Genomic DNA, 25,669 nt, shown 5'->3' with positions numbered 1-25,669 from the left:
TTAGCACTTTCATCCTCCACTCCTGAACAGGTAAGAATGTGGAAACTAGTACAGATATGAATCTTAAATAAAATCTTCCCATTTTAATTTTATTGGGGAGTGAGGGGAAAGAAAAATTGTAACTTTTTAAAGTAACATCTCTTCTGTCATTATTCAGAGGCTCACACCAGTTGCACAGTAAAAGTACAAAGGCTGCCTCTTTGGAATGTCATGGTGGGCTGATTCTAGTTAAGTGACTTATGACACTTTTCTTTAGAGAATGAATCAATAACTAACTCTCACAGTACAGTCTAGTCTGCCTCTTTATTCCCAATGACACTGACTTAATAGGGATGACCAAAGAGGTGGCACAGATGATTTAAGTATTCGCACTGCTTGAAATCATTTTTCCTCTAAGATGAAATATTAACCATTTATAAATCTCAAATGAAAACTGCCTTCTTGAAAGACACTTTTCACACAGATTAAGTGCAAATTGTTCCCAAAATAGTGGGGAAAGACAGGAAGCCTCAAAATGCTAAAAACCAGCAATGAGTTAATATACCACGGAGCACTGAGAAATAAACTAAGGATTCATTGCCTGCTATAGTTGCCCTCTCAAATGCATGTATAAAAACGTTTAAGAAATCCAAGAGCCCACAGAACAGTGGGCCTCTCCACGTTCTCTGCTAGCTCAGTAGTGCAACAAACTCTTTTCTTAAAACTTAACAGTAGAATGAGATATTATCTGTATTCTAACTCGAAAGACTCCAATTCTCAGTGATTCTAAATCATAGGAGAGAGTCCAGCCTGTCAGGCCTTCCCCTTATCAGAATGTAACTTCTAGGCTCAGAAATAAGGTTTCCATCTTTGGGGTTTTTTTTAATAAAATTTTTTAAAAGTGCTTATTCTGCTTATTCCATTACAAAGAAGATACACTAAATTGTGTAGATGAGGTTTTCAAGAATGTTCATTTATCTGAAGCATTGTTGTTGTTGGGTGCCATGAAGTAACATACAACTCACAGCGATGTTATAAACAACAGATCTGAATCCTGTCTATTTTTGCAGCATCTTTTCATCCTCTATACAATAGAGCCTTTTTCCAGAGTCACTGCATCAAATCTATCTTACCTGTCCCTTTAAACCATTAGCAATCAATAAACCATAAGGATATGAGCTCTCCACTAATTTACTTCCATGTGTATATTTAAAAAATTACCTAAACCAATGTGAATTTATGATATCCTGAACTATTAATACAGGTAAACTCTAATGGATACAATTTAAATAAATAAATACAACATTATGTACGCCTCATCACATCTTTTCTTTCCAAGCAGACCGCCCAAATACTAAAACTAAAGACATTTTATACAGAAAATACAATAGTATCTTAATGACATACAAAATCATTTCAAAATCTAGATTAAAACAAAAAATGACTAAAACTAGTCAGCAAGCTTAGTAAATTAGTATTTGTGATATAAACTAGAGGGAAGTATAAGGGCTAATTCAGTGCACATTGCTCCTTGCATGTATTGTATGTGAATGTAATTTCATCTAGATGTGTGCATGATACATGCAGATAAAAATCCCTCCAATGTGAAGAGGGGATGTCTTTGGTTATGTTTGATACCACTCCAAATACAGACACAGCATGGTGAATATGAGTTTATGAAAATAAATAAAAATATATTCAAGGTTGTCTCAAAGGGGTGCTATTTCTTTTAGGGCGGGAAAGAAAATAATATGCAATAGTAGAAGAATGATAATGCACAAGCTAGAATTGTCTGCTTTCATTAAAAAAATATTTTCAAATACAAGCAAAACAAAAAAGAGGATCCCCCAAATATTATAAAATACAAAGTGATAACCAACATTGAAATATGCAGACATATTCTAGGAATCAACCTCTACATATGTGTGTAGTCACCAACATTTTAATACTAGTTACTGCTACATTTTAGAATTATAATTTCATTTTCTTTCTATTTCATTTATTGATTCAAATCTTCTGTTGGAGTTTCTCAATTTTTTCCTTTTATTAATGACAAAGAAAAATTATTTAGAAGTCAGAGAGTTGGCTGTAGTTAATTAGCAATGGGCATTTCCGCTTTCTCTGAGTGTGTCTCCCAGGTCTGCGGGGGGCAGAAAGCGAGAGCTAAACTTCCCAGAGTGTTCCTGCAGATAAGGTTCTGGAAGTAAATTGGATGCTGCCCGTCAGAACTGACTATATGGTACGATTTTAATTGAGGTTATAAAATGGGAATTTTCGAAGGATGTTAAGGTCAGTCGGAGCTGCAAACTGGTTCAGTCTCTTTCAGTCACGGTTAAAGAAGGAACAGAAGAACAGAAACAAATTTTTAATATGCAGGTGAACTGGAGAACTTAAAACAGGAAAAGTGGTAAGTTGAAGCACTGTTAGAAATGTAATCTACTCAGAAAACAAAAGCAGTATGCATGTCACATAGCAACCAAATCTTCTGGGTTGACAACAACGGTGGCTGGAAGATGGTGGCCGATCAAGCTGCTCCAAATGTGTGTCACTATCCCTCATCCACTGGCACCCAAGAGTCCCAGATGGAGCTCAGTACATCTCTTCCAAATCTCCCATTCTAAGCCTGCAACTCATAAAATGTTCCTGTTCCAGTTAGTGTTTCAGATCGCTTAATTGCTTTAATTTATGAGGAAACTCTGGTGAAGTGGCCAAGAGTTGCACTAATAATCCAGAAGCAGGCGGATCAAATCCACCTGCTGCTCCACTGGAGAACGACGGGCAATCTCTTTTCAGTGCAATTGACAGTCTCTGAAACCTCCTACAGGGTCAGTTATAAGTCAATCACAACTCAGCGGCTCATAACAATAAATTTTTTAACAGTCTAGATCAGTGCAGGGTTCTGATACCAGTAAACATGCCTGTGCAGTCCATATGATTTTCTGAAGTGGTATTCAGAAGTATTCAGCTTCACCGGTAATGAGAAACAAGTCTGAAGACACCTTGTACAGTGTCCTAGTGTCTAGACCAACATGTAAGGATTCCGGATCCCTGCATGGCAGCCACTGCTGTGTCTCTGCTGTTCAACACACCACTTACTCGCCTCTCCCACTGCAGCAGACGCAGGCCACGGGTGAGTAACGGTCTCAAAGTCCTCCAGGCTCGGCAGAGGACTCGTTCTTCAAAACCTCACAGTAAAATGTGGATTTTTACATAGTAAGTCAGTTTATGTATAAAATAGCCACCATAGGTCTACCTGCAGACTAACACATCCAAGATATTAAAGGAGTTAGAAAAGAAAATGCTAATTACCATAATAACTTCTTTTACACTCCCTGAACTAATTAAAATATCTTTATAAAAAGGAACAAATGGTTCAAAAAAAAAATCCCTGCATAGGCTTATGAATATCTGATTAAGAAGGTCTACAGTGAATGGTATTCTAGTGGCAAGAAACTGCGCTGCAATCCCAAAGGCATGTGGTTCAAGGCCACCGCAATCTCCTCCCATGCAATTAATTGCCTCTGAAAACCCGCTGGATGGTCAACTAAGGGTCAGTTCTGATGCTACGGTACACAACAACAACACTGTGAATAACAGCACTCTGGTGTCTTAGGGGTAAGGAAGTGAACTGTCAACCCAAAGGCACACAGTTTAAATCCACCAATTGCTCTACAAGAGAAAGATGTGCAAACTACTCCCGTATGATGTATTGTCTCTGAAAACCTGCTGAGGGTCAACTATGATTGTCTTAACTTGATGGCACACAACAACAACAACAAAAATTATTAATAAAGGGGCTTTGTCAGAATATTAATATGTCAGGCTCCTAATAAAAATATTGCCCCATTTGAATCCACCAGGTGGCTAGTCTCCCCCATAAAGACTTACAGCCTTGAACACCAGATGCAAAGTCATCAATTGGATAGAAGTTTGCTTGGTTTGGGGGTCTATTATAATAAAGCAATTCTAGTGTCTTAGTAGTTGGAATCCAGCAGTTGCTGGAGGGGGCGGGAATGGACAATCTCTTCTGTGATATACTGCCTCTCGAAACCCACTGAAGCATCATCTGTGAAGCAGTTCTCACTTGAGGTAATGTAACCAGTGTCACAGTGACACAGTCACTGCCACAATGGGCTTGAATATGACAGAGATTGTAAGGGTGACACCGGAAATGGCAAGTTCAGATCTGTCATTTATAAGGTTTCTATGAGTCATAGTTGGCTCACTGGCATCTCTAATCACACCAACTGTGTCACAGTGTGTAACAAGAGGGCTTATGAACCAAAAAGTCAGAAGTTCAAATCCATGTGATTCAGGCTAAAGATGGGCAATCAGACAAAAGTTGTTGTTGTTGTTGTTGTTGTTATCTAACATTGAGTCAGAAGTGACTCACAGCTGATCCTCCAGCAGGTTTTCAAAGGCTGTGAGTCACACAGGAGGAGACGGTCCATCTCTCTCCTGCACAGCAGCTGGTGGATTCGAAACAACTGCTTTTGGGTTGACAGCGTAAATTCTTAACACTAATCTACCAAAGCGCCTATGTAAAAATTCAAAGCCTTGGATACCCAATGAAGGGTGAGATAGACTCTACTATAATGGGACGTCTTGATGAAGCAGTGGTAAGTACTCAGCTTGCTGAGCAAAGTGCTAATGATTTAAACTTTTCAGCCAAATGGAAAGACAGAGGCAGCAGCCTGTTTCCATAAAGGTTGGCTTCCATATTGCCTAAGGAACCCGCTGGGGCAGTTCTCTCTGTCCTATAGTGTCATTACGGATAGGAAACAGCTTGAAGGTTTGGGATTATTAACATGATAGAATATATTCATAAACTGAATTCTGCTTCTTTAAATAGCCTACTAAATGTTAAAGCAAACTCATTTGTGTCAAGTCAGAATCGACTCAGAGTTGACCTTCTATTGGGTTTTCGAAAGCTGTTATTCACACAGAAGATTGCCATCAAAAGCGTAGCTGGTGGATTTGAACCACCAGACAGAGTTGGTCTTTGGGTTACCAAGTTATCCTTATGAACTATACTACCAGAGCTCCCTTTAGGATTCAGTAATCACATGACTTAAGTTAAAAATATACATTAACCTAAGCAAACCTGCATATAATTGATATTGATAGAGATGACTAAATTATAAGAAGATGGCAGCACAATGTGATTCCTCCTCAAACCTATGTAACCAGATATTTTAAGAAATCAACTTTAACCTAACAGTCAAAAAATAAGTATACTCTCTTTTGCCTAGAATACTATTTTAAACTTTCATATTGCATATATATTTTTCCTCCCAAGTCAAACTAGTTTAAAGAAAAGTTAAAATAAAAAAAATTATATATACTGGATTGAAATACAGACTGCATTTAAAATACTTATTCATTTACTCAGTAAATGTTTATTGAGTATCAACTCTACAAAGTTAGTAATGAAAATAACAAACACAACTTAAGGCTCATTTTGGCAAAAGGCTAAAAGTATAACAGATAAAACAACAGGGTACTGTAAAAATAAGAGACAAAGAACAATAAAAACAAATTGAAAATAAAAATGTTTAGACAAAAATAAATGAGATTAAGGAAGGGAATTTTATCTACCCTAGACAGAATAGCTACATTTAGTAAGAGAATGCAGAGGAGATGTAATTGTCAGCTAGGTAGTTAGAAGAAATTACAGGTAGGGCGACACAAGTCTTCAAAAGTCTTTCATTCCAGGGAGCTCTGGTGGCATAGTGGCAAGTAGCTGAGCTACCATCACAAAGGCCACAGTGCGAATCCACCAGATGCGTCACTGGAAAAGGATGGGCAATCTCCTGTGCCAGTCGGATCCAATTTGACAGCATACAGCAAGTAGTTAAAAAAAAAAGTCTTTAATTCTGTTATTCCCTTAATGCACCCTACAAAGCAATACCAATATTTGCTATGAAATGTGTCAAATATTTCAGTAAGCATATAGAAAATTCTGTTTTATGGTCTGTCCATAAAAGAAACATCCAGACAACTTTCCATTTCTTGATTCTATGAGTATATTATTGCCATTGTATTGGAACTGACTCCATTGGGTTTCTGAAGCTGTGAAGCATAAAGGAAGAGACTGCCCATCGTTTCCCTGGTGGAGCCGCTGGTGGATTCAAATCACTGGAGATGAGCACCCTTTGGATTAGCAGAGTCACTTACTACGGACGACATCACTAAAACCGCACTGTGGGTATGCACCAGACACATTTTCTCTGCACTCTCTATTCTGTTAAACAAAATATTTTAAAGGGTGTATACTTTAGGGTGAATATTTATAAAATAAATTAACGTGCATAGCCATTAGGATAATAGCACACCCCCCTACAGACTAGACCACCAAAGCTCCCTATCTACTTCTCTATTGAAAAAATTAATAGCAACTATATTAATGAAAGATAAATTAAATGCACACAGAAATGAAAAATGTACATGAAATTGTACATTTTTAGTACATGCATAACTATACAAAAAATGTGAAGGTACTAATATAAATATAAATTAATATGCATGAAAATGTACATAAAGGAGCTCTGGTGGACTAGTGGCAAGAAGCTGCTGCACTGTAATCCCAGAGGCACACGGTTCGAATCCACCAGATGCTCTGCTGGAGAAGGAGGGACAATCTCCTGCTATACCAGTCAGATTCGATTTGATGGTATACACACAAAAATAATAAAATTAAAAAAAGAAAATGTACAAAAAAGTGAAAAGAAGTATAAATATACACAAAGGGGAAGAGAATAAGAATAAATACTTCATTCATTTACCTGTACACTTTTTGTCAGTATTGTACCAGAAAGCCCAAGCTCCCTATATGTGGGAGACTTTTTGAACTGTCATGTAAAACTTCAACAAGCAGACATACAAAGGGCCAGAGTCAGGATGTATAAGTAATAAAGTTGGCAACTGGTGAAACTCAACATCAACGGCAATAAGTCAGGAGATAGGGATGAAGGAAGTAGAGGGAAGAGGTTACCTTCCTATCACAGGTTTTGGGGCTGCCAGCAGTGTTTTGTTTGAGGAAACCAGCTGTTGTGGACCAGCGTGTGGGATTTTTCCGTGAAGGTTCTTCAGAGGAAAAATTATTATCACTGACAGAAGTTGAGAGGCCAATTAAAGCTGGGTCACTGCTTCGTCGGACGTGAAGAGGCATATCTACAAACAAACAAACAAAAAAAAATCCACTATGGTTAAAAAAATAGACACTAATGTCTAAACACATATGTAAGAATGAAATAAATTCTAAATAGTATTATTGAGGAAGTGATAGTGAGTCTATATTCTATACAGAAATATAATTAGTTTTTCAAAATGTTTATGGTCAAAGAGATTGGTAGACGTGGTATTGCTTGTTTGCTCAATGCCATCAAGTTGGAACTGTCTCTTAGGTGACCCTCCAGGAGGTATCCAGAGGTTGGAAATTATATAGGACATGACTGCCCATCTTTCTTTCATGGAGTTGGTAGATTCAAAGTAACTGTCTTTGAGTTGGCAACACAACTCCTCACTCCCTAAGCCATCAGAGTTCAAGGGCGTAAGCTGTTCTGGAAGCAAGGCAGCATTCCAGGCCCAGCACTTGTTAACTCACGTGGCTTTGGATAATATCATTAACTTTTCTCTAATCCATTCCCATTAAAAAAATAAAAGAAAAGCACTGCTTTTATAAAGTACTTGTAAGAATTGAATAAGCTAATGTTATTAATAATAATAACAAAAATAGCAACCTAAGTAATAAAACAAACTCCACTTTTAAGTGGTATCTGAAGGCTAAAATCACAGAATTTAAACAATATCTGATTAGTCCATAAAATTCCCACCAAATACACAAATTTAAGTATTATCATAAAAGATGGGTGGGACAACAACAAAACCCTTTTCTCTTAGCCTTAAGAGAAATGAAATTGCTAAACTAGGATATGAGTAAGAAAAAAGAAATCTTGACAGTTACCCACTAGTGAGATATAAAACCTACAGTCATCAAGTCAATTCTAACTCATGATAACCTTCCCTCAGGTTTCTGAAGTCGAGATTGGCCAACTATCCCCTTAGAAGCCACTGGTGGAGTGGAACCTATGATCTTTTAATTACCAGTGCAACACATAGCACAGACTACCACCAGAGTTCCCAACAATACCTGCTATGCACTCACATAGACAATTTCACATAAGAGACTAATATAGCAGCTCTAATCCTAAAGAAAAGGAACTTGTTACTAAATCACTGTAACAGATCAGTAACACAGACTCGGGTAAGCATTTGTAGCCTTACATTAAGAATATCCTGTTTGATGGCACTGTTACAGAAGAGAAGAACAAGAACTGCAAACAGCAAAGAGAGGAACGGGAGCTATGTTGACCTAACGGGTAAGGAGCTGCACTGCCAATTCAAAGGGAGGCAGTTCCAACTCAACAGCTGATCTGTGGGAGAAAGATGTCCAGTCTCCTCCCATGTGATTTATACTTTCTGAAAACCCACTGGAGGGTCAGCTATGAGTTGGTTCCACCTCAATTACAGAGTTGAGTTATGCAATATTCAGAATATGAGCAAAAAGTCTCACTGTTCAAGAATGTAAAACAATCCAGAGGGGGATTCTAGACATAAACAAAATTTTAATTAAATTGTTGTTGTTGTTGTTGTTATGTGCCATTGAGTCGCTTTCGACTCATAGCGACCCTATGTACAACAGCCCTAAACTCTGCTCTGTCCTGTGTCAATCGCACTGTCTCTGACACTCCCATCCCAATTATCCCAGTCACTGAATCAATCCACCTCATAAAGGGCCTTCCTCTCCTGCGCCGTCCCTCCACCCTCCCAAGCATGATGTCCCTCTCTAAGGACCGGTCTCTTCTCACAACATGTCCAAAGTATGTTAGACTGAGCCTAAGAATCCTTGTGTAGAATATTCTGGTTTCATAAACAAGAATAAAAGGTAAATATTTATTCTTGTGAAAAGCAGAGCTTATTTGTCCTTTTGTGACTGAGATATTTCACTCATATGGTGCCACTGTTGTAGAATGAGGCTGACATTGGGGTAGGGGTAGGACTGAGAAAAACGATAAATTATGTTTACTGCAGTGAGTCCAATGAGGAAGAGAATAGTTTAAAATTAATATATTTTAGGGCATTATGATTATCATAAGAGTCCGGAATGAGGGTTGCAGAGAGGAGAATATTTGGGGTGGGGGTGGGGATGTGTGGGGTGCGGGAAGGGATTGTGTACCAATGAAGGAGCTTGTCTTTTGCTTTTCAAGGAGAGGAGTGACCTGGGGATGGGAGTGGGGTAGATGGGGAGAAAAGTGCAACAATGAATGAATGGAATTTAAAAAAAAATTAATAAAAATTTTTTTAAAAGCTGAGCTTATTTTAAATCTTTGATGAGAAACATTTTCAAACATCATTCATAGTTGCCAGGCATCAGTGTGTATGAGTTTAGTACAGATGCTTGATATGCTACACCTGGCAATATAGAGTAATAGATATGTATAGAGTGTATAAGTGTGTACACAAAGACACTATTGTTGTTGTTGTTGTTATGTGCCGTCAAGTCGCCTGCAACTCATAGCGACCCTATGCACAAGCACATGAACTATATTAATACCTCAGATAATTTTTATTTCTCCATTATTACAATTTGATAGCAATTATAGAGCCTGACCAACATGACCGGAGATGGGAAAATGTTGAAAACTTAATATGGTTGGCAGTTATCTTAATTTGTTGGGTAAAACACAACATGCAAATTATAGAGTATAATTTCCAGTTTTTAAGTGTGTTACCTGTGACAGCTCTTGCTGTTCTTAATTTGCACAAGAAAATAAAATCCCCAGAAGACTTACAAAGACAACCTAACAGGTCATGTTCACAAAAATATACCTCAAGGACTCATGTGTTTAATGCTATAAATGTTCTTACTATATCAAAATTGTTCTGCCAGTGGGAAATTAAATATTGCAGAACCATAAAAGAAAAGAGAAAATAAAGCAATCACAAAAGTAGCATAAATGTGGGTGAAAGAAAAAAAATCAACTTTTGTACGATTATAATACTTATTCAGACACTGGCTCTACTGCTTTACCATAGTAGGATCTTTATTCAGTTCAAGTCTCTGGGTTGTGCAAACTCTCCTTTCCCAATTAAAAAGTTGAAAGTCAGTATTCACCCAGAAAAAAAGACATAGAAAACTACTTAAAACAAACAAACAAACAAACAAACCCAAAAACCTCATGGATCATAATTCCACTCAGACACACATGACATTATCATGAGTGTTTTAATTATCCAGTAGCTGAGCAACTCTGAATATGTCAGCAGCTGTTTTCCTTTCTTAAAAATCTTAAAGGACATTGCAATCCCAGAGGCATGCAGTTCAAATCCACCAGATGCTCTGCTGGAAAAGGAGGGACAGTCTCCCCCTGTACCAGTCAGATCTGATTTGACGGTACATGCACACAAAATAATAAAATAAAATAAAATTAAAAATCTAAAAGAAGCACTACTAACTCCTAAGAAAAGCTTTTAAAGTTGAGTCTGAAAAATAAGTAAAAAAGATTGTGTTATATGATAATGATCCAAAGCAGTGTCTACTATTGTAAAAAAACAAAAACAAAAACCAACCAAACAAAAAAGCACCCTACATAAAAATATCTTTAATCCCAAAGCAAATTCAGGAACTTCATTAGCAAAAAGTCTTGTTATTGTTATCATGTGCAGTCGAGTCACCTGTGACTCATAGCAACCCTATGTACTCTGAACCCTTGCCTGTATGGAGCCAGTCTCACCTATTCTGACATACCAACCCCCATTGTCCAAGTTACTCTATCCATCCATCTCATCCAGGGTATTCCTCCCCTGTGCTGTCCCTCCACCCTTCCAAACATGATGTCCTTCTCCAAAAACTGGTCCCTCCTGTCCATGAGACGGAGCTTTAAAATTCTATTGTCCAAGAAGAAACTTGATTTTACCCCCTCCAAGACGGAACTATTTGTTTTCTTGGCTTTCTATGGCATATTCAAGACTCTTCCTCTTCTCCAGCACCACAATTTGAAGGCATTGATTCTTTTTCTGTCATTCTTAGTCACTGTCTAGCTCTCTGATGCTTAGCAAGTAATTGTGAAGACCATGGCCTGGAATAGGTATACCTTAGTATCTAGACTGACATAGTTCCTTCTCTGCACTCTGGAGGGGCCCCTGGCAGCAGATTTTCCCAGTGCAAGTCATATTTTGATTTCCTGACTGCCGGTGTCAAGAGTATTGACTGTAGAGCCATGCAAGCTGTAACTGTTAACAACCTCAATCTCTTCTCCATCTATAATGGTGCTGCCAAGTGGCCCAGTCATGAGAATCTGTCTTCTTGATGTTGAACTTTAATACATTTTGAAGACTACAGTCCTTGACCTTCTGCAGCAAGTGTTTCAGGTCCTACTCAGGTTCAGCAAGCGAGGTTGTGTCATCTACATAATGTATGTTGTTGTCTTCCTCCAATCTTCATGTTACATTCCTCCTCATAAAACCCTGCTTCTTGAATGATCTCTTCCACATATAGACCGAAAAGGTATGCAGACTTGCTTTCAAAATTTCTTCATAACAATTAAGTTAGCTAAATAATCATCATATACTGATGATCTACTGGACATAATCATGGTATTACACTACTAGCCTAAAACTGAGAAAAATAATTAATATTTCACCTTCTTGTATCTGTAACTTTCAAGATAAAATTGTGGATTCATAGAGGAAGAAAAAGAGAATTAGAAAGTATGTGGATGAATGGGTTAAAGCAGTGCATGAAGGCTCTGAGGGGCAGTCTCATAGGAGTAAAGAACCATCTGGGTATGGCACTTGGAACTCCATTTACATATACACAACATACTCTATGTCCCCTGGTAATGATGCTAAAGTCAAGATTTGCCAGAGGTCTGAAGTGCAGAAGATACACAGTGCACACTAGTAGAATGACCAGGTCTACCTGAGACCACCGCACAAGGTGGGTTCCTTGTTCATATTTGCCTTTGAAAGAGACAAGCCATCATTATCATGCATGTTACTGCCATCTACCTGGGTCTGTATTGGTTTGCAATTTCTTCTTGGTTTTGCGATTGTTATAATAATTATAAGGTGTATTCATTATCTAGTTTATGAGGCACTCTGGTGCCACAGTAGCTAAATACTCTGTTGCTAACCAAAAGTTGAGCAGTTTGAACCACAAGTGACTTTTTTTTTGGAAAAACATATGGCTCTCAGGTTCTGAAGCAATTTTAAAAACAAAAAGCAAACCACTGTCCTCACTACCAATTAATAGCATCTTCTGAGGGTATTTTTAATAATTTTTTACAAATTCACACTTCTCATTTCTGGGATTATAAATGATAAAGGGTAGAGACTCTTCAACTTTCTTCCTCCAAGGCCCTGGACTGAACTGCAGATGATGCAGTCTAAGGACTAGGGCCTCAGAGCTCCCTAGTCTGTTCTGTACTCAAAATCATTGTCGTCAAGTTGAAACCAACCCATAGCTGACCCTCCAACAGATTTCTAGGGGCTATAAATCACACAAGTGAGACGGTCTACTTTTCTTCAAATTACATGACTATAAACCAACTTGATAGCAAGAGGTTTGGCTTTTGTAAGTCGTAGCATAGCTCACAGGGAGTTGTGCTGCTAATGCAAAGGTAGAGTCTCTCTAGAGGTTCGAAACCACCAGCAGCTCCACAGAGGAGGATGGGCAATCTCCTCCCATGAGATTTATAGCCTCCAAATACCTGCTGAAGGGTCCACTACGAGTCAGTTCTAAATTCAGTGAGTGAGCTTACAACAGGGAACTTTGTTTTCACAGTACACAGGGAAGTCTGCTGCTAATCCAAAAGTGGAACCTCCCTGGTGTTCTGAATTCACCAGTTACTCTGAGGAACAAAGCCAAGGTATCTCCTTTCACGCAATTTAACGCCTCAGAAACCCAGTGGAGGGTCAGCTAGGCGTTGATTCCAGCTCAATTGCAACAAGTGATTTTGTATCAGACAGAAGCCTGGATAGTGACCCACTCAACAGCTCTCCAAAATTCTGTCTTCACATTGTTTGCCCATGAAGTGATGTGTGGACATGTTACCTACACAACCAGGGTTCCTTTTGTAAAGTAGTGGGTCAGTGACAAAGATGATGACCCCTCAAGGAAATGGACCAGCACAGCGGCTGCCACAATGGGCTCAAGCACACAGCCCCAATCATCACGAGGAGTGTATAGGCCCAAGCAGAATTTCTGTTGTACAAACAAGGTTGCTATGAGTTGGAGCTGTGGCACCTAAAACGACAGCCTACAGAAATACTATCATAGGTTTAACTTACATTGTATGGGAACTAATCTGAACTAATTCTTTTAAAGTTAAAATTAGTATTTGCATTAGTCACGCTGAAGAAACATATGGCTCACAGATGCCTAGAGGAGGCCATAGTCATAGAACTATTTCCCAACCAGGGTTTCAGGTTCCAAGGCCATTTTTTTATCACCTTATCACATGGTAAGCGGCATTATTAAAATTTCATGTCTAGCTACCTCTGTGGTGTCAAAGATTTATCTCAAAATGCCTTACCTAGCCATTGATTAACTGTTTATTTTGTGCTGAAGAACTTATTGTATTAAAGGGGAAGGATTAAAGAAGGATACAAGCCCCACTCTACTAGAAGCTTATATAAGCCCATGGGAACTAAATGGGCTCTTTTTTAGGGGAGCTCTTTTGGAGACACGTACTTTCCAGGTACACTGCAAAACCAGTTTCTGCAAAACCAGCCAGCATATCTTTAGTCAAGAGAGTCATTTCTCTGGGGGTCTGTATCTCTGAGGATTTTTCATTGAACCACTGAATACGATGGACACAGAGAAGTGAAGGAACTGAACAAAGGAGGAACTGTTGATGTTGGAAATCATACAGTTACAAATATGTGGTACATTGTTGACTTCACACTTTTTTTTTATTTATTATTTTTTTTAATTTTTTTTGTGTGCATGTACCGTCAAATCAGATCTGACTGATACAGGAGGAGATTGCCCCTCCTTCCCTGGCAGAGCATCTGGTGGATTCGAACCGGGCGCCTCTGGACTTCACACTTTTTGTAACTGGTCTGCTACTAATCTTTGCAGAATTAATTATTAATACATTACTTATAGACACAAAGTTCAATACTGTAAAGAGGAAGAATGCTTGTTGCTTTTGCTGCTTCTGAAAGAATACACTGATTTTAACTAATAGCACCATTTCACCTGAAGAGCTAAAAAAAAACAAACTGGCCTTAACAATGTATGCACAGAAACAGGACAAGTATCTCAATTTCAGAAATGTTAACATAGAAGGGCAGGGTTGAGTAGCTGGAGAGGAATTTGCTATATAGTTAACTGTTATTCTAAAAATCATACCTCTCTGGCAGTTTGAATATACCAGTGCCTCTTCAGGAGAAGGACAAGCTCCTTTAATATGATATACAGCTTTGGAAACACACTGCAGGATGAGCTATGAGTTCAATTCATTCAACAGGAGAAAGAGAGATAAAGACACACACAGAGAGAGAGAGAGAGAGAGAGAGAAAAGCCTCTGTTGGGAACATTTTGGTATATTTTGGAGGTGGTTCCTCCAACCCGTGCTGAGATCCCTACTGCTATTCAGAGCCTAAAAAAACAGTCAATAAATCCTCAAACCGGTCACTTCAAACAGCTCACAGCTAAGGAAGTTCTTCTGAATAGTTCGGTGGCCACTGAGGTATGGATGTGTTTTTTTTTTTATTGGGGAGCTCAAAGCCTAGTGTTGTATCATTGGCTATGTTGTTTGAATACATCTGATTTTACTTCATTTGTTATTTGTGTATTCTTGGACCATGTGTGATGAGATTGATATCTTAATAAAATAGATAATGTATGAAAAAAGAAAATCAGGAAGAAACTAACTGTACAAGATAATAAAGCATGCTTTGATATGGTTCTCAATCTCCTGCCTCTTTCCAAGAACCTTTAACATTAAAATAGCTGGGGAATTCCAAAAAGGTCCTGATTTTGTGTATTATCACTTGTGATATTTCCCAAATTGTACGTGAACATAAGAATTTTTTAAAATAGTTACCAAATTCCTATTTAAATCAGGAAAATAAACACATTGCCTGTTGGTATAAAAACCACAATTATTGGAGAACTATATTTTACAAAACAAATGTATTGAGTAGAAAGGGAACCACTGCTGAATATGTGGCTTAATAGAAAACATCTTGATTTTCCTATCTGCCTCTGCATTTAATATGTTGTAATATGGCAAAGTATAGGAAGAAAGAAATAATTGTACAAAGATATAGCTAGAAAAGGGAAAGCAGTTAATTGTCTTTCCAAACAACTGTGGATATTTTCATTTGGTACCACACCAAAACATGACAAATGATAGTTTTTCTGAAGATAAGAGGATTTGTAAACTTTTCATTGTTTGACATATTCAAGTCTACTTGTCTATCATAAAGAACCCCTGCTAGCCCTGTAAGGAAAAGCATTCAATTACAAACCAAAAAGTTAGCAGTTTCAACCCATCAGAGGGTTTGGGAGAAAGAGAAGATGTCCTGCATGTGTAAAGATGTACAGCCTTGTAAGCCCTGTGGGCAGTTCCACTCTGTCTTCTACAGTCAGTATGAATGAGAGTGGACACGACTGCAGTGGAGGGGAATCTACCTTGCACTTTGGGTGTATTTCTACCCCAGGAAGAATTCTCCAACAGGCATCTGATCATGTGGCAAATATTACTACCTTGGATTATGACAATTACCAAATGCTGACAGGTCTTTATGCCAGAAAACCATATACATTAGTAATATTATTGATTTCATCAGAAAAGTCTAATTATTGGGAAGCTGTCAAGCTCATGATGGGATATAAGTTTCTTCAAAATCTAATTTTCACTAAAACCCCTGAATTTTATCTCAGGCAATAAATATTATTGGTTTACTTTATAATGACAAGGAATGAAGAATTCCTTTTCTAGAAATGGTCTGCTGAGCAGCAAAGTCTGAATACTAGAGTTTTTCTATTGTTCTTTCAAATGAAAACCAGATCCCAAGGGGGATGGGGGGGGGTGAGGAATGGCTGGCTCAGTTCACAACTCCACCACACAAATATTTTTCTCAAAAGAATCACTGACCTTTAGTACATCACTCAAAAACTCTTAGCTGTCAATTAGGAACCCCATCCTAGCCCACCCTCCATTGGTTATCCAAGCCTGTTAACTGCACAGGAGGAGACTGCCTGTCTTTCCTCCACAGAGGAGCCTTTAATAGAGCCAGATTTCTGGAGTGTGCAGTGCAGCCTTCTGGGTAGTGGTGACTCGCTGTGGAATATACCACCAGAGATCCCCATTTAGTATGTAGCAGACATAGTTTCCATATATTTCCCATTCCATATTTTGAAAGGTTTGTTTACTGATAAATCAATATGGTAAAGAACATATCTGATCCCACTGTCTTGATCGTTACATAAGGGACCTTTTATAATAGATCATAACAACGACACAGGAACAGGCAATGTTCAGTTCATGAGTTAGAGAGAAACTTAACAGCAGCTAATAATAACATCTGTAGCTGTTATCAGTGCTTTAATACCACTATTGGAAATGTCAACACAGTCAACAGCACAAAAATAGGTCTTAGTAATAATAATAAAAAAAACACCTGGTTTTGATGATATAGACTCTGAAATGGTCATATTGCTTTGTACTATCAAGTTTGGTGTGTCTGATACAGGCTATGGTCTTTGCAATCACTTAATATGCATCAGAGTTGGACAATGATTAGGAAGGGGAGAAGGAGAATTGATGCCTTTGAGTTGTGGTGCTGCAGAAGAGTACTGAGGGTACCATGGACTGCCAAGAAAACAGATTCATCTTGGAGAGGATTAAACCAGGCTGCTCCATGGAGGCAAGGATTCTGGGGTATCATCTGACATACTTTGGACATGTTGTAAGGAGGGACAGGTCCTTGGAGAGGGACATCATGCTTGGGAGGGTGGAGGGACAGCACAGGAGGGGAAGACCCTCTATGAGATGGATTGATTCAGTGACTGGGGTAATCAGGATGGGTGTGTCAAAGACAGTGCGATTGGCACAGGATATAGCAGAGTTTAGGGCTGTTGTACATAGGTTGCTGTGAGTCAGACAGCACATAACAACAAACAACAGTATCAAGTGAGACCCGACTCACAGATGACCCATCAGCAAGTTTTCAGAGATAGTAATTCACACAGGAAGAGACTGCCTATCCTTCTCCTGCAGAGTAGCTGGTGGATTCTAACTATGTGCCTTTGTACTGCAGTGCAGCTTCTAACCACAAGACCACCAGAGCTCCCTAAAATGGTCTCTGGGTCCAATCAGTTTTGCTGGTCTAAGGGCCCCATGCCCCAACCTGCCAAGAAAGAGGCTGTATCAATGATATTCAAGGTCCCTTTTAGTTGCCAAAATGGGTGATGCTACAGATCAGTTATCACCTAGAAAATATCATTTTTAACAGGATAAATTTGTGAAAGATGCATATTTTTTGGGGGTGTGTGAAATATGTTTGAGAAAATACAAAAGCACTTCAAAGCAGTATCAACAACCATTATCAAGGGTCTTTAGACAATTTAACATATCACAAGAAACATAGAACAGTAATACCCAAGGGTTGTTAAATAATGTAATTAGACCACAAGTAGCTACAAACATGAGGTCTTCTGACAAGCTGAACTTGATCTGAGGGAACAAGATTACTATAAACATCTGGCCTTATCAGCAAAATAAATCGTGAACCACACCGCTGCATTCCTCTGGCAGGCTTGCTACCTTGCACTATTCTACTAAAACATATTATGGCATAAAACAGATAATTTTGCTTAGGCTTCAAAGGAATAAAATACAAATACTGATTTTTTCATCTATGATTGGCTACATTTTTCTGGGAGGCCATGACCTGTTTCAACATTACTTCTACTCTGATGTAACTGGTATGCTTTACAGGAATTAGAAATAATGAGAGCTTCTCAATTAAGGTAATTTGGCCATTATCATTGCTGTCCGTATCTCCCAATTTTGGGGAAAATGAATGCACTTTAGAACATGATGATCTAACTTTCTCACTCCATAATCTTCTGATTTATTTAATATACAGATTTTCAAAGTATATCCTCTGAAATATTAAAAAGCAAATTCAAAGACAAGGATCTTCAATAATTAAGCTGCTGGATGAAGCACACTGGGACGTGTGCAATGTCCCTGAATCCAGGGCAACGGCGGAGACTGTTTGAAGTCTGCAGTGGCTTTGAAGAGTGGATATAACAGCAATAAACCCTAATCAGAAGATTTCCAATTCTTGGTGGCATTAATGCACTGTAAATATTGATTTGTCTCTCCAGATAAGGTGCCTTTTAAATAAGTGGAAGAAATGGCAAATCTAATGATGAATTATTAGATCAAATACTAAAAAGGACAGATAAATATATATCTACATTTTTAACTGTTAAAGACTCCACCCCTACTCCTCCTCATCAGTATTCCCAAGGTTTTACTTTCCTTGTTCTTCTCACGATTTTTAAATTATTTAACCACTCAAGGCAATGAATAAACCGTTTCCAAGAAGATAGGCAAACGGCGTCAAGGTATTTAATCAAAATCTAAAAATAATATGCAGTTACACATGTTTTACTATGGCTTACGATTCAAACGACATAATTGGTCTGCATGCAAAATCAAGACCCTCTCGCCCATCTTTGCAGCAATTACATAGCTCCTGAAGTCATGCGTCCCAGTGGGAAGAGCCAGGCTATTAACACTTGCCATGGAGATAAAACCTGTCATCAGGATTATGTAACCAGCCTTCCAATATGGATGTTTTACTCCATTTACAAATAATATTTCCCATACTAAGGCAGGCAAAGGGTGGGCAATCTCCTCCCATGCAATTAGCTGCCTCTGAAAACCCACCAGAGGGTCAGATATGAGTTTGTTCTGATTCTATGGTACACAACAACAAGGTAAAATTCTTAGTAATGGATGAAAGGGGGTCTTTCCTTCACCTCTTCACTTTCGGACAATCAACCCGTTCTCTGAAACGGACCAGAGTGGGACATATCTCTTGCAGGGTTAGGACTTTTGAAATTGGCTATTATATTCACTGCCTAAGCCCCCTCTGGGGACATGGTTTCCAGCTGCTTCAACTGAGGATGCCTGGTTCACTGATTGATCAGCATCTTCTACATCATCAAGAGTTGTGGGGAGAGATGGAGGGAGGGAGGGAGGAAGGGAGGGAGGGAGAGGGAAGAGAGCAGGCGCAGGAGCAGGAGTTAGTCACACTGTGGAAAGACTGCAGCAAAGCCCTGAACAGAGCCAGAAAAGCAGATTTGGAACTGCTATGAGACAAGGCCTTGCTGGGTGATTGAGAAAACCCAGAAGTTTATCTGTGCTGGACTAAAGCTGCCTTCCCCAGCCCCTCACAACTTTTACAAAGAATATCAGACCTGGTGATTAACCAAAGCTGGTTGCACAGCATGGAGGACAATGTCTACGTCTTACAAAAGGTTCGGTTTTATATACTGGATGTTATTGATGGGTACAGGTTACCTTTATCGAGTTAACAGAAGCCAAACTCAGCCATACCCACATTACATTTTCTCTTTTTACTTCTTTTCTAATAAAAAAACTACCTTTTCTTTCCCCATTTAAAAAAAAAAAAAAAGAAATGGAAGGTAGAGCAAGAAAGAAACTTTGAAGAACAATGAACAACTCACAAGAGAGGACAGGAAATGTATTTTATCACTCTGCTATCAATTATTCTTTTTAATATATACATAGCAATATATAGAGAGAGTACTATTGTTACAGGGCACGTTAGAGATAATTGAAGTATCACATTGAACAGATGAGGGAGCTGAGGTCCAGAGAATGAGATGGCACAAGGGCCAGGCAGCACAGAGCTCCACAGGGACCCAGCTGGACTTGTTAATGGACTCCTTGTCCTGTGCAATTTGGATTTGACAACAGAGCTGTCTGGGAAGAACTAAGATAGAGCAAATCCATATGATGGAGACTTCTTGGGGAGGTTGAGTTTAAAACACAATTCTATATAAAATAGAATAATTGCAATAGCTGCCCTTGAATCTTAGACAGGTACATGCAAGGGGGAAAGAATCTAATCCGAAGATTCCCTTTTGAAAAAGGAACTTTTCAATCAAACACATTAAAAAAAAAAATCTGATTTCTAATGTCATGTTAATGATTCTAAAGAACAAGCAAGAATAAAAATTAAAGCATTAGAAGTCACAATCTAGAACTGGTAATTTAATCACTGTGACCAAAATCCTTCTAAGTATTCATAGAAACTGAAGTAAAATGGGGGGAAATCTGAATAAAATCAGCATATTATATCAATGTTTATATCCTAGTTGTGAAAGAACACTCTGCTTTTTTAAAATATTTTCATTGGAGGAAACAAATCTTTCTGTATCATTTTGTACAACTTCCTGTGATTCTACAATTACATTCTTTAAAGTGGGAAGTGCAGGGGTTTGGGGGGAAAAAAATCCTTCCAAAATGTTTAAATAGAAAAATCCCAGATGAAAAGCTTCAATGTCAAGGACTGCTGCAATCAGAACTTTAAATGTTATTTTTAACATTATGTCCTATAATGAACTTCTCATGGCCCAGCATTCAGTCCTAAACACATCTTTGGCATCCTGTAGCCTATGAATGCTAATTATTCCCTAAATGTGCTTGTCAGTTGTACAGCTCCCCGCCTTTACCAGTTCACATAACTCAGACTGGACAGTTTTTGCCCTCCCACTGCACACACATTCGTCATGGTACAATGCCCTCTGTCCTACAGATCTATTTCAGCTGGCACTAATGCCTTCAAGCAGTCAGAATCAAGATTAGTGCCCAAGCAACAAACAGTTGGCAGGCTGAGAGAGGGAAAATTAAGCAAGGTTTAATGAAAGGACTATTTACAAATATATGAGCAGGACTAAGAAAGCAGGGAGCTTTGGTGGCCTAGTGCTGCTAACCCAAACAAAGGTGGTGCCACTCTGTTGATTTGATGCCACCAGTAGCTCCACTGGATAGGCAATCTTCTGCAGTGGGATTTACAGCCTCCAACCCAAGGGCACACAGTCTGAATCCACTCACTGCTCTGGGGGTTAGGAGTGGGGAGGGGAAAGAGGAAGGATGAACAATCTCCTCTTGTGAGATTTACTGCCTCTCAAAACCTGCTGGAGGGTTTCGACTATGGTTCCAACTCTAAATTAATGAAGGGTTTTGAAAGGAAAGTGGCAAGATTGGATGAAGATTCATTAACAACCTCAGATTTGCAAATGACCCAATCTTGCTTACAGAAAAGGAAGAAGACTTAAAATTCTCACCGATGAAGTTAAAGACTCCAGTCTTCAGTATGGATTACACGTCAACATAAAGAAAACAAAAGTCATCACAACTAGAGCAGTAGGCAACATAATGACACAAAGACTGACCTTGTCAAGGATCTCATTTTACTTAGATCTAACATCAAAACCCTGAGAAACAGGAGTCAAGCAATCTTTGTATCTCTTAGACACATCTCTATAAAATAACTCTTCCAAATGCTAAAGAACAAGGATATCGCTCAGAGGTCTAAGGTGCACCTGACCAAAGCAATTTTCAATTGCTCGAATGAATAAGAAAGACTGAAGGAGAAACAGATGCCTTTGAATGGGAATATTGGTGAAAAAAACTGAATATGCAAACAGACTGCTGAAAGAACCAACAAATCTATCTTACAGGCAATACATAGAGCCTGAAGGCTCCTTACAAGTGAGGCTGGTGAGCCTTTGTCTTACATCTTTGACTGTGTTATCAGGAGGACCCAGGGCTTGGTAAAGGTAGAGCCTTGGTAGAGTACAGGACTCTGGAAATGCGAAAGATGCACTGCAACCATTGCTTAAGGCCCAGGAGAGGCTGTGAGGAGGGTACAGGAGCATGCAGGCTTTCATTCTGTTGTGCATAAGGTTGCTATGAGTTGGACACAATGGCATTTAAGAACAACTAGGAAAAGCAATAGGTTCCTATGTGGCAAAAATGATTGCACTCTAGGGCTAACCTACAAGGCGGTCCCGGAAAAATGGAAGGTAAAGCCCCTTGCAGCTCACGAACAGGTCACAGCCTTACCACTCAAAGGGAGGCTACAATACTGATGTGTTTGAACCAACTTGAAAAACCACACCATGGTCAAACTGGTTCTTATAATGATCCTACAGGATAGAAGATAATTGCCTCTTGGGTTTTCCAAAGATTATAAATCATTAAAGGCTCAGCCACATCTTTCTCCTGTAGAGCTTCTGGAAAATTCAATCCCTGAGCTTTTAGTTAATAAACCAATATGTGACTCCCTGAACCACCAGAGCAAGTGTTCTAGTGGTTTAGGGGTTGTGCCACAAATCGAAAGGCATATGGTCAGAATTCACCAACTTCTCCACAGGAGAAAAATGGACAATTTCTTCCTGTGTAGTTTAACTTTGAAAGTGTGCTGGAGGGTGAGCTTTGAGCTAGTTCATCAGCAACAGTGGAAATCAGTCTGCCCCCTTTCCTCACTATACTTTGTGGATACTTCTAATCATCTGTTAGATGGTTATGCTCTCACTTGATGCCAGAGCAGAACTTCCCAGGAGGGCTGCAATCTACATAGAAACTTATCACTAGGGCTTTCTCCCTAGGCAGGTTTGAACTACCACACTCTGGGTCAGCAGCTGACTGTTTAACCATAATGTCTAGGATTCCTACTTCTAGCAGCATCAGCCATTTGTTGAATTAAGTAGGTGTGCATATCCACACCTACTGTCTCAGTCTCTTTCCTGCTGTTGTATATTTACACTGCTCACAGTAAAAGCCTATTCTCCCAACTGTCCCTCTCCCAGCACACACACTGATAAAGCAGGAATTTTTTTAAGAAAAAAAAAAAGTTGGTTAAAATGTATCAGTCAGCAACACAAAGCTTCCCAGTGAGAGGTTCAATTCAAGGGCTTCTTTCTTCTCATCCCCTGAGGGCAGAAAAGCATAGTAAAGGTATGTAAGAAATCGGCTTCAGAGGTTAAAAGCCTTTCCCTCCCATCTTCCCACCTCCGAGGTCCTAGGGCAGGGCCTGGCCCCAGGCAGTTATGCAAATCAGTAAATGCTTATAAAAAGTACACTTGCGAGAGAATCCTGCACATAAAAATATACCGTCCTCCAATCCTTTGCTAAGACAGCTTTAGATAGGGGAATTGGTCAGTTAGATCAGTCTTCCATCTATAACAAGAAAATTCAGAAAACCTGAAAAATCCACATACCATCATTCTTAGAGGTACAACCCTGACTCTTCCATCCTCTACCGATTTTGGTGTCTCTTTTTTGTTTTGGGAGCTCTGACAGTGGCGACTCAGTTCTTACATTACATGGCTAACTCAAAGTCAAGAATCTCTCTCATGATTTCAAGTCCACCAGAATCTCTGAAGGAGAAACATGGGCAATCAGCTCCCGTCTTTACATTTTGACAGTAAATCAGAGACCCTGAAAATCCCACTTGGTGATCATGATCATATCATTCCATCAATTCCAGTCCAGTGGGACCATGAATAACACATTTTTTAATAGTTCCAAAGTGGGGTCAAGATTGGTGGAACATCTATCAACAATCTACGTTATGCAGATGACACAACCCTGCTTGCTGAAACTGAGGAGGATCTGAAGCACCTGCTGCAGAGGGTCAAGGACTGTAGCCTCCAATATGGCTGGAGGCTCAATGTCAAAAAGACAAAGATTCTCACCACTGGGCCAATTGGAAGCATCAGGATGGTTGGTGAAGAGATTGAGATTGTTCACAGCTTTAGTTTGCTCTGCTCCAAGGTCAACACTCTTAGCATCAATCCACCACATAGAGGGTCTTCCCCTCCTGTGCTGTCCCTCCACCCTCCCAAGCATGATGTCCCGCTCCAAGGACTGGTCCCTTCTTACAACATGTCTAAAGTATATTAGACGAAGCCCCAGAATTCTTGCCTCCAAGGAGCAGCCCGGTTTAACCCTCTCTAGGATGAATCTGTTTGTTTTCTTAGCAGTCCATGGTACATTCAATACTCTTCTCCAGCACCACAGCTCAAAGGCATCAATTCTCCTTCTATTCTCAATAACCTGTCAATGATTTTGTTTTGTTTGGATACACAATCAACACTCATGGTGTCAGCCATCTGGAGATTGGGAAATGGATAGCATTGTGAAAGTTTGTTCTCAAGGACCTCTCCAAAATCCTGAAGAGCAATGTCAGTTTAAAAACTAAGGTGCACCTGATCAAAGCCACAGTTATTGTTGTTGTCCTTTTGAGGTGCCACTGACATCTAACACATAATAACCCTAAGAACAACAGATGTGACTGCCGTTCTATCCTGTGCCGTCCTTACCCTTCCTGGTCAAGTTGAGCACAGTATTGCAGTCACTTTATCAATCCATCTCAGGGAATTCCCCTCATTCACTGACTCTTCCTCCACTTATCCAACCATGATGTTGCTTTCCAAGGAAAAATCAGCCTCTCTTTACAATATGACCAAAGTATGTGAGATGAAGCTTCACCATCCTTGTTTGTTTCTAAGGAGCATCATGGTTGTACTTTCTCCAGTAGATATCTGTTTGTTCTTTTGGTGGTCTATGTGATATTCAGTACTCTTCTCCAACAGCACAGCTCAAAGGCATTGATTATTCTGTTCTCCTTATCACTGTCCAGTTTGCAGATAACGTGGTTATTAGAATTATGGTGGCTTGTATCATTAAAGATAAAAATTATGCCACAAAACATCATCTTCTCTTTATTCCCAAACTCTCCAATTAACCCTCTAGAAAACATACACCAGAATTCATATATTATGACTCAAAGTACTTGTCTGAGTCCAGTTACCACATTATCATACTAAGCCTTGGCACCGAGCATCTGAGCAAGGTCTCTAAAGCCCTGCACTTGGCGCCACTGGGAAAAGTTAAGGTTAATAATAATACTACCAGAAGGCCACACACTCCTGTCCATCTCTATCTCTATCTCTATCTCAATGTGTGTTTTGCATTGTTTGGGGTTTTTTTCAAATTTTTATTTCTTCATCTACTCTTTACCTTGCTAACATCAGTCTAAATGGCACTGTCATCTTCAAGAATCCATGAGGCTCCTTTATTGTTTTGGTAGAGTCTATGGAGTGAGTTCTGCCTGAAACCAACCTTACATACAATAGAATGGCACATTGCTTTCTGCTAAGATCCATCTGACATTAGCTATAATATCCCTAGTTCCACGACCTCTTCTAAATTTATTTGTTTGAACCCATTTTAGCAGTCACTGTGTCAATTCATCTAGTTGAAAATGCCTCTTTCCCTTCACTCTCTTTCAAGGGCATTCTGGTGACCTGCTGGATAGAATTATGTTGCTCATACAAACACAAGCAGTTCAAATGCCCCAACTGCTTAGTGGGGAGTTACATGTAAAATAAGCAATCGCCTCCCATGTAATTTACAGCCTCTGAAAGCCTGCTGGAAGGTCAACTATGAGTTGGTTCTGAATCAATGGCAATGACTTAGTTCTACCATACAAGCATATCCTTTTCCAGACCTTTCAAGTTTAAAGAATGCATTAGCATTAGAGTCACTAATTAGAATGG

General features: G+C 39.2%; 1 protein-coding gene across 12 annotated transcripts in view; it reads right to left on the bottom strand.

The window, feature by feature from the left end:
- The window catches only part of PARD3 (par-3 family cell polarity regulator), an 869,174-nt gene that overhangs the window by 468,703 nt on the left and 374,802 nt on the right, over nt 1-25,669 (bottom strand). For all 12 annotated transcript variants that reach the window (XM_006888934.1, XM_006888940.1, XM_006888941.1 and 9 more), the window contains exon 4: nt 6,974-7,152. In XM_006888934.1, the coding sequence (XP_006888996.1) occupies nt 6,974-7,152 (179 nt within the window). The remainder of the gene's footprint in view (nt 1-6,973; nt 7,153-25,669) is intronic.

This window comes from Elephantulus edwardii, unplaced genomic scaffold, assembly GCF_000299155.1.
Source record: "Elephantulus edwardii isolate Elephantulus edwardi_28Jun2011 unplaced genomic scaffold, EleEdw1.0 scaffold00073, whole genome shotgun sequence".
NCBI lineage: Eukaryota > Metazoa > Chordata > Mammalia > Macroscelidea > Macroscelididae > Elephantulus > Elephantulus edwardii.
The sequence above is the reverse complement of the archived record's forward strand: the minus strand, read 5'-3'. Positions and strand labels throughout refer to the sequence as shown.